At 37.5% G+C, this 10,057-nt stretch overlaps 1 protein-coding gene across 2 annotated transcripts; it reads left to right on the top strand.

The window, feature by feature from the left end:
* The first annotated feature begins 2,985 nt into the window (after positions 1–2,985).
* On the top strand, positions 2,986–8,205 carry LOC111304550 (nitrate regulatory gene2 protein-like). 2 transcript variants are annotated; one of them, XM_022901186.2, is made up of 5 exons: positions 2,986–3,070; positions 3,178–4,468; positions 4,576–4,760; positions 5,748–5,971; positions 7,131–8,205. In XM_022901186.2, the coding sequence occupies exons 2-5, from the start codon at positions 3,187–3,189 to the stop codon at positions 7,915–7,917; spliced, it is 2,478 nt and encodes an 825-aa protein (XP_022756921.2). In that variant the 5' UTR covers positions 2,986–3,070; positions 3,178–3,186; the 3' UTR covers positions 7,918–8,205. The 2 variants fall into 2 exon arrangements, with proteins under 2 accessions (XP_022756921.2, XP_022756920.2); XM_022901185.2 differs by having other exon boundaries at positions 2,986–4,468.
* The last annotated feature ends 1,852 nt before the right edge of the window (positions 8,206–10,057 follow it).

Raw genomic sequence — 10,057 nt, 5'->3', positions numbered from 1 at the left:
TTTGTTCTCTTAAAATCTCTTCCCTCTATAATCTTTATCCTCCTGTTTTATGGAATGCGTATGACCAAAACGCCATTTGGGATTGCTAATGCTAGATTTTGAAAAATCAATGTGACATTACAAGTAATAGTTCTATTAACTTTTATCATAGAATTTGAGTTTGAATTTACCTTCTTTTCTTGGGGAGAAACTGTTTTCTCTGTTGGCTAAGGGGTATTCGTCCAGTTGAATTGACGTGAGTCTGTTTATATTTGTTTGATATGCTCAAGTCACGTTGATGCGGTGGCTGTAATAATAGGCCATTGCCTTATCAAATTAATCGTGTTGAGAAATTGGGTGATTTGAGTTCTAACTTGAGTTTCAAAATCTCCTGATTAATCACGTATCCAGAGCTTTTTGCCTCATAAAGCATAGAAAAAAGGTAGATTAGATAATCCAATCTAGAAAAATGTACTCCCTTTTGGGTCCACTTTGTAAGCCTTTTGGGAAGAAAACAGTTCCATCATTTTCTTTGGATTGCCGCCTGCCATTACTCTGTTTTCTTTCGACTTTTATAACTGCTAGGGTTCTTGGACGCTTACAACACCAAAGCTGGAGAAAAATAATACTCCATTCCGTATATATGTATGTATGCGGCTTTAGTCACCCTTTATTTACAGTTGAGAGCAGGTGGCTCTGCCTCTGTTGTACTAAAAAAACTGTTTCTAAATTCTGAAAAATCTTTTAAGGTTTAACTGCATTATTTTTTTGGTCATACTGCACTTTAGAGTGTAGGGTATAATTTTTTCATTAAAAAAAAAAAAGGTAGTACTCGATGTTATTTGGATTAGTTTCCAAGAGTTCAAAGTAGGGTTGTTATTGTGTCCTGTGATGGCTACATCATCATTTTTCATACATTATTTCAATTTGAACTTCATCTTGCTTGGCCACTTTTATCAACTTGTCAATGCTCTAAATTTCGTAGTTTTGATCATCACCTATATTCCCAACCGAAAAGAGTTAAAAGTTAGAGCCACAAAACTGCCTAAAAAGATGGAGGATAAGCATATTTTGTTGGTACCAGTGACGTTAAGCTGAGTTTAAGTTCCATGCCTCAGATTCGAGCATAACCAAGTGGCATCTTCAGGCCTGAGTTGGTGAGGTGGAATTATAAAGGTTCTTTCACACCGTTTAAGTCTTCTATTAAAGTTTAAACGGCAAGACAAAAGTTGATTCGAAAAGGTAAAGAAAAACACCAACAATAAGAAAATAAGAGAAAAAAGAGATGGGTTGGGTCCAGTGAGACTACGAAATAGAAAGGATGAGGAGGGAAAAAAAAAATCCCGCCTTTACCTTTTTCTGTCTCTGCCTTTCACCACCCACTGCTTTTTTGTTCAAAAGGATCCACTCATTGCGGAATATCTATGTTATTCTGCCTTTTCATGCTTGCAATCCTTTGTGCATGTTACTACTCTTTGAACAACTTTTGGCTTCCCAGTGGTTCTTTTGAATTTGGGTTCTCAAGTTACAATCCCTTCGATACATCTTTTATTGCCTATGAATTGCAATTTCAATATCAAAGACTACCGCATTTTCTTTATTCTTTGGTGTTATTGCTCTTGCATTTAATCTCACTTAGTTCCTGAAGATTCAGACATTCCTGGTTGAAAATTTTAAAGGCAACATGAGCAATGAACCAAATATCTAATAAACCGTCAACTAGGGTTGGTTTAATTCGTCTTATATGTCTTGGATTACAACACTGGTGGTCCCTTGTTGCTTTTATATATAATTTAAGCTTTCAAGTGAGGAAATTTCTCATCTACAACAGTCTATCTTGGGGGTTGGATCAGTTTATCTGCCCTGATTTTAAAAAAAAAAATCTAATATGCTGGATCTACTTCACTTCAAAGAAAATCTTGTCAAATGTTTAGCTCATTCTTTTAAGCTAAAAATTTCCCACTAATTCTTTTACAAATGGTCCTTTTTATGGAAAAGAATACTCGAGCAAACATCTTTCCACGGTCAGCATTTATAAATCAACTTTCTAAAAAAAAAAAAAAAAAGCTTTTTCAATTCAAATGTAATAAAATATAGGAGATAGCAGTAATTGATTTATGTTCTCTTTCCACGTAAACAAATCAGTTGATTTAGGAGAACATAACAGCATCTTGATTCCTCATGAATTCTAATCTTTGCTCACGAATAACCTTTTTTACTTTCATTTTTATTGTTTTATATTTCAGATAATTTGTTTCATCTCTATTATTTTTTAAATTCTTATAACACTTTCACTAAGCATTTTTACATTTTCATTTTACCACTTAAATTCTTTTTCTAACGGTGCATACTCCTTACAGTCGTCAAGTATTGCAAATCTTTAAATAAATCCAGCAATGCCAATGGCTGTGCCCTACACCAGAAGGGCAAGAAATCCGGTATTATGAATTGCTTATTGCCCTTCAACTCAATAATCAAGATCATGGCCCACTGCCCAATACCTTTTTTTTTTTGGGAGCGTTGAAGATAAATGTCCACGCTTTATGCCTTATCTTCTCACCACCCCCTGTAAAGCACAATGTAAAAACAAAAAGCAGCCTTCTGCTACACTAATTAATTAATACTAATATTTAATTAACCAAAACCAACTTTTCTTTTCTTTTTCTTTTTTTTTTTGAGAAAACCAACCAACAAATTTTAAACATAATTAAATACGAAATCCCCTCCCTTCACCCCCTTCTTCCTCAAAAAGTATCGTAAGTCCATTTTTTAACATTTAAATCCCTTATTTTAAAATTATTTTTCTTTATTTTTGCTATTTTTAAATTAAAAATTATTAAAAAAATTTAATTTTATTAAAAACTAAAATTTTAATATTAAATATATTAAATCAAAATTTTTCATTTTTTTTTTTAAAGTAGAGAAAGAATATTATTTTAAAAAAGAACCCGTGAAAAAAATGGACGCCCCACAACAATATATGGGAACAGAACAGTTAAATACTCCATTAGCTTAGAGTTCATTTTTCTGACTTTCTCAAGGAATATCACTTCTACGATTTACAAAGCTTAAATCAGGCGCCACCACTGCAGTACGCGCCACCGCTTATAGCTGCTTTACGTTTTCTATTCATTTTTTCTTTCTACTTTTTTTTTCTCAGCATAGAGTTACTGTTTTTCTTCTTGTTTGATTAAATAGTGTGCTAGAATGGGTTGTACAATGTCAAAGCTGGACAATGAAGACACGGTGAGGCGGTGCAAAGAGAGGCGCCGCCTGATGAAGGAAGCCGTTCACGCTCGACACCTCCTTGCCGCCGCTCACGCCGACTACTTGAACTCTATCCGTGTCACCGGCTCAGCTCTCTCCTCCTTCGCCGCTGGTGAACACCTTTCCGTCTCTGACGAAACCCCTGCTGTCCTTCTCCACCCCGCCAACCCTTCTCCCCCTCCTCCTCCTCCAATCAATCCGATCCCTCCACGTGTCCCTCCATCTCCCTCCCCTTCTCTCCACCCTCCTCCTCCTCCTCCTCCATTCTCTCCTTCCGCTTTCCCTTCTCCAACAATCGCTAGCTCCAAACTCCCCCACATACTCTCCGCTTCAAGCATCTCATCTCCCGCACCCATTCGTCGTCGGCCACGTAAGCTACCCCCGAAACTCCCCCACATTTTGTCCGAATCGAGTCCTTCTTCTTCTCCTCAAAGCTCCAAATCCGGTTTTTCCAACAACTTTTTCCCAACCGCTTATCAAGCCAATTCCACTTACTCAACTACTCCTTCTCAAACCTCTTCTGTTTGGAACTGGGATAACTTTTACCCTCCATCCCCACCTGGCTCCGACTTCTTTGACCAAAAATTACAACAACGTAACCAACAATTACACCAACGGCTTCATCATTTAGATTCCAACAACCCTGAAGATGCGGAAGATACCGAAACGGAAAAATCAGAATACGATTTCTTCCGTCCACAAAGATTGAGTCACCGTTACAATATCAATTCCGATAACGCCAAGAGTAATTTCAATGAGGAAACCGAAAGAGAAGAAGTGCAATGCAGTGAATGGGGAGACCACGACCACGACCACTACACTACAACGAGTTCATCGGATGAAGAAGAGGAGGATGACGTGGCATCCAGATCCGGGATTGGGACCCGCTCCAATTTCGGGTCCTCGATGAGAGGGGAGTCGGAGAAGTTGCATCATCTTCATAATCAGACTCCTCCGCCAGTACAGCCGCAGGCACAGCAGCAGATGTATGGGGCCGCCGCGGGGAATAAAATGGACAATAAGTCGGAGGATGTGGGATCTGGCAGTTATAGAACTGGTGCTATGATGGATATGAAGATGGTGGTTAGGCATAAGGATTTGAAAGAGATTGTCGACGCGATAAAAGAGAATTTCGAAAAAGCTGCCGCCGCTGGAGATCAGGTTTCCGAGATGTTCGAGATCGGTAGAGCTCAGCTTGATAAAAGTTTCAGGCAGTTGAAAAGTAATTTCAAATGTGGAGAATTTTTATGCTAATTTTAATTTAAATTGATTTAATCTTATTTACTTTCTTTTGTGATTTTTTTAAACTATTTGGTTTTCGATTTACAGAGACAGTGTATCATTCAAGTAGCATGTTGAGTAACTTGAGCTCGAGCTGGACTTCAAAGCCGCCGTTGGCGGTGAAATACCGGCTTGACACGACTGTGCTCAATGAACCGGGCGGTTCAAAGAGCCTTTGTTCTACTTTGGACCGGCTTTTGGCTTGGGAGAAGAAGCTCTACGAGGAAGTGAAGGTAAATTTTAATTTCCTTTTTTTTTTTTTAGTTTTACTTTTTCTGGCATTTTACTAATTTCGTATTTGCGACAAAGGGGTCAGAGAAATGACTACGATTTCCACAAATTTTGATGCCCGGTAGTGTATGTCAACCGCAGTTTTTGACTGTTGATTTTCTTTTTCTATTTGGACGAAAACGCCCCTTTGGAAACTGTTAGTGGCTTCGAATCTTTATGGGGTATTGTTGTCAAAACGGACGGTTTCGTGGTCCTAAATCGTAATTGGGCTATAGTGGTATTAATCTTTTTTTTTTTCTATTGTAATTATCCTTTTGTTTTGTTTGCTTTCACTATTAGTAGTATAAAAATCATAAGTTAAAAGGACTAAAATACCCTTGACATTGCCATTAGACAGTTAGGCCCAACAAAATCAGGCTTAATATTATTTTTGGTGGATGCAGTTTAGCTACTATTAGCCAACATAACCAACAGACCCTGCATTTGTTAATGTAGTGGGAGATTTGTCTCGTCTGGGAATGTTTCTTTTGCATCAGTAAATGAACTTTAGTTTCTTAGGTTTCCACTTAAATTAGTGATGGTTGGTAGAGAATGAAGTTGCTTTCTGTTAATTTGCCTATATGCCTCAATGATATGTTATTCACCAGGACATTTCCTACCGAGTTTTTGCTGTTTATTTTTTATTGAACGCTAAGGGAGAAAGTGGCTACTTAACTTGTATGAGATAGTAAAAGTTTTTTTTTTCTCACACCCTATGGTGTTATCTTATTGAAACTTTTGTAATTTTCAAGAATTGGTTGGACATTAGGATTCTGGTGTCATATTGTCTCTGGATAAGAAAATAAACATGTGGTGCAAAGATAATTTGATGATTTACCTGGTTGTTGGCTTCCTCTGAGGGTGAATTTATGCCATTGCACCGATTTATGTTCGAGCCAAATTGTTTCAGATGAGTGCTAATATAAGCAATAAATTTTCAACAATTTCAGGCTAGAGAAGGAGTAAAGATTGATCATGAGAAGAAGTTGTCAACACTGCAAAGTCAAGAGTACAAGGGGGAAAATGAAGCCAAGATAGACAAGACCAAGGCATCAATAACAAGGCTGCAGTCACTAATAATTGTCACTTCTCAGGCTGTCTCCACCACCTCTACTGCCATTATTGGGCTTAGAGATAGTGACCTTATTCCTCTGCTTGTAGAAATTTGTCACGGGTAGGTACTCTTTTTTCTTCTTTTGTTTCTCTCTGTTTTGTCTTGAAATGGTTAAGACTTTCTTTTGAAATGTTAATGATGCAACACAACTATATACATCCATAGACGATTAAATATTCTCTATACCCTCTGGGAAACTTTATATGGATGGTGAAATACTGATCTAAGTACCAATATTATCAGTCCAGTAAAACATTATTACAACTCCAATCTTCTTCTCCCTTAAACAAGAAAATTTCATAATTTTAACTCTTGTCATATTTATAGATTATTTTTCAGTGAAGTCAGTAAAAATTTTACTTTCCCCCATTTTCCATTATTATCATCCTTTGAAATTCATTCTTACTTAAAAGAAATTGTCCCTGGGTGGCTTGAGTTCTTAGCCGGGAGGGGAATTGAATCTTGCATTCGTTATTTCTCATATGAAACATTGTAGTGTAGATTTTGCTATGTTTCAGGGTAGGTGAACCATTATGATTCATTGCTCTGCTATGCCACTTGATCATCCTCTCTGTTAGCACATGTGCCTTTTAGTCCTGGACTTTTTAACTTTTATCTTTTAGAATCAGACAGTGGCCCCAATATACTTGACAGTGTTTCTTTGATCTATAGACTCTTTTTTGGCCACAGACAAGTGGGGTGGGGTGGGGTGGGGGTGGGCATGGGGGTTAGGTGCGTTGGAGTTAACTATCATGACCCACCATAATTCCTTTTTGACAGGTTGTTGAAAATGATGAACTGGTCAAAGCCCCTTACTATCATTGTTGTTGTTATTTTATCGTCATTCAGCAACATGATTAAGAATGAGTAGAAGTATGATGATTTAAGGTAACACCTAAAACAGTTTTTGCTAGTTCTGTAGTATAACACCTGTTGTTAGATTAAGCATGCTCACTCCCAGCTGATCAGTGGGGTTTATTACTTAAAAGAAAACTTCCAAACAGATGGGCCTTAATAGTTAAGTTATGGGCTGCTTGAATTGTTTAATCATGGTGGATCAGCTAATTTACAAGGAACATGCCTGCAGACCTTGCGTTGGTGCTTCAACTAATAATATTTGGTGTCCATTTATCGAAATTCAGCATAGCAGAACAAGTTTGGTGCTAAAATAATTTCAATTTAAACATGATTTTTACAAATCACATGTATTTAAATGCAGCATCCGGTATATGTGGGGATCGATGCATCATTACCATGAAGTTCAGAACAATATTGTGCAGCAAGTCCGTGGTCTTATAAACAGATCAGGGAAAGGTGATTCAACTTCTGAACTGCATCGACTGGCAACACGTGATCTTGAGTCAGCTGTCTCTGCCTGGCACTCTAATTTCTGCCGTTTAATAAAATTTCAACGGGATTTTATCCTCTCCCTCCATGGCTGGTTCAAGCTCACCTTGCTTCCTGTCAGTAATGACAATGTTGGTGGCAACACAGAGCCCTCTAATGTATGTGCTTTTTGTGAAGAATGGAAGCTTGCTCTTGAGCGTGTCCCTGATACTGTAGCTTCTGAAGCTATTAAAAGTTTTATCAATGTCATCCATGTGATATCTGTTAAACAAACTGAAGAGCTTAAGATTAAGAAGCAAACTGAAACTGCATCAAAGGAGCTTGAGAAGAAGGCTTCATCTCTCCGGAACATAGAAAGGAAGTTCTACCACTCATATTCTATGGTTGGTATTGGACCTCCTGATTCTGTGTCTGATCATGGGCAGGTTCTAGACGCTCGAGATCCCCTTGCTGAAAAAAAATCTGAGCTTGCAGTCTGCCAAAGGCGGTTGGAAGATGAAATGCTGAAACATGCCAAAGCAGTAGAGGTGACCAGAGCAATGACTCTAAATAATCTTCAAACAGGATTGCCAGGGGTTTTTCAAGCATTGACTAGCTTTTCTGCCTTATTTACTGAGGCACTTGACTCAGTATGCTCCCGTTCCTATCATATCAAATAGATGAATACATTTTTTTTCACTCGAATTTTTTAGGTCGGTTGAAGTTTATAGAGCTGGGTTTTCTTGATTGTTGCCTCTTATAATTATTGTTTTTTGGTTTTGGTTTTTCTTTTTTGGGGGAATGTGTAAATACATGGGAGGTCTTTTTGTGGTTTTGTCATTATCAATTGTCAAGCCAAGGGAACTGTCTGTACAGGAAATTGCTCGGATTCTTGTATGGGAAAAAAAAAAAAAAGGATGCAATTTCAGCAGATGAATAATACCCAAATTCTTCCTTCTCTCTTCCAATTTGTTGTATTGTTTTCTTTGGTTTACTGACAGGGATGGTGGCTTAAGGTTTATAAGCATGGTGGGTATTATAGGGTCCAGGCGAGGCAATTCATTATTGATCTGAGGGCTAGGCTGGCCATGTCAGAGCTTGATATCATCTTTGGCAAGAAGATGAATCTCAACTTGCTTTTTCTTTCACCCCATACTCTAGTTCCTTTTTTTCTCGTTGAAAAAAGAAAGTTTGAGTTATCAAATAAGACAAAAACAGTTATTCTGTGCAAACAAATTAGGTGCAACATTTCTCCCATGTGAAAAAAAAAGAGTAAAAAATGGCAACTATCCATGTTTGTTTTTAAAGTTACAGAAGTTTGGACCATTGCCTTCCATGAATGTTTCACCCTTTAATATTCTCGCATATTTAATACTACTACTGCTACTGTGCTCCATCTGCAAACAGAAATATATTTTTGGCTCAGTTCAGTCCCTCCAAATATCGATTCTGTTTCCATCTGACAGCTTCTGTTTTGTTTCCATCTTACTACAAGTCACTACATTTCCTTTTTTATCCCACATAAGAATCCAACTTCTATTTTGTTGCTTTTCACCAAAAATGTGAACGTCAGCCCAAAGAAGAGAATTGTTGTTATTGACAAACTCACATGCAGGTTTACAACTTCAAAATCTGCTCCAACTGATTTGCTTCTTTTTTTTTTTACAGTAATTTTGATTTCCCCAATGCTCCAAGCACCAGGGGAAGTTGTTGAAGCACTGTTTTTTTTTTTTTTAATGGGTTAATAATCAAATGTTATTCTGATGATTACATAATCCAAGATTCAGCAATGGCTTTCAGGCTGTTGGGCATCCCCTATCCTGAGATAGGGTTGATTGACCTGCTGCAAGATAGGATCTTCACTCACATTAAATTTTAAAAGCTGCAAATTATAGATGGTTTTCTTAAATTTCTTACGTCGTTTGTTATGTTACTAGCCTGTCTGTAGAAGGGTAATATTGTTCCTTATTTTGTCTAACTGCAACTCTTTTTTAACCAATAGACTGATAGAAATCTTACACATACGAGTTCAGCTGTAGCTTGGCTGAAATTTTGATTGTGGGTTATTTTGTTTGCTTTCAAAGAGCCAATTATTTTTTATAAAGAGGACAAGACGTTAGGTTATAGGAGTAGATGATAAAGGTAAAAGATGGAAGCATATGGTGAGAATCCAACCGGGGAAGAGTGGAGAAGAGATCCAAAGATTTTGGCTTTGAAAGGAAAAGTTCAATTTTTCCTGACAATGCCAGTCCTTCCTTCAGGTTGGACAGAGGCTTAGGCTTTGTCAACATATGGACTATGTATGATCTATCTCTGCATTATTGCATTGGACCCCTCTTTAGTTCTGGATCTATGTATATGGGCCACCCATGTAGCCATTACAGCCTGAAAAGTCATACAGCTCTTGCCTGCTTCAAATGCGCAAGATATTGAAGAGAACTATGATGTGGTTATAATGGTAAAAACACCACCCTCTCCAAATGAAATTACAATAACAATCCCACGTTTACGCTAAAAGGAAATTAGGTAATGATAAAAAAAAAAACCAGTCTGCCAAAAAAGTAGTGATGCGACAACAAAAAGAACATCGACTAATGTTTCTTTTTCTGCTGCCAAAGACCTGAAATGATGGCGATACTCGAATCTTCAGCATCAGTGGTACATCAAGATTCATTCGAAATAACACCCCTCAAAAACCAAATTCATGTTTTTTCTGCACAAACTCCAGGGTAAATCGCAGGAAGGGAACCATCGGTAAGGTGTGTTTCTTCATCTACGCAACCATGAATGGTATCATTCTTTAACATCCATATAATTAAG

This window comes from Durio zibethinus, chromosome 21 (genome assembly GCF_047325235.1).
Source record: "Durio zibethinus cultivar Kanyao isolate XHJ-2024 chromosome 21, ASM4732523v1, whole genome shotgun sequence".
Taxonomy (NCBI): Eukaryota; Viridiplantae; Streptophyta; class Magnoliopsida; order Malvales; family Malvaceae; genus Durio; species Durio zibethinus.
The sequence above is the reverse complement of the archived record's forward strand: the minus strand, read 5'-3'. Positions and strand labels throughout refer to the sequence as shown.

Excerpts from the sequence above, each read along its gene's own strand:
- LOC111304550 (XM_022901186.2), top strand. The coding sequence starts at position 3,187 with ATGGGTTGTACAATGTCAAAGCTGGACAATGAAGACACGGTGAGGCGG. Across the intron at positions 4,761-5,747 it reads AGCTCTACGAGGAAGTGAAG|GCTAGAGAAGGAGTAAAGAT; the intron begins GTAAATTTTAAT and ends CAACAATTTCAG. Across the intron at positions 5,972-7,130 it reads CTTGTAGAAATTTGTCACGG|CATCCGGTATATGTGGGGAT; the intron begins GTAGGTACTCTT and ends ATTTAAATGCAG.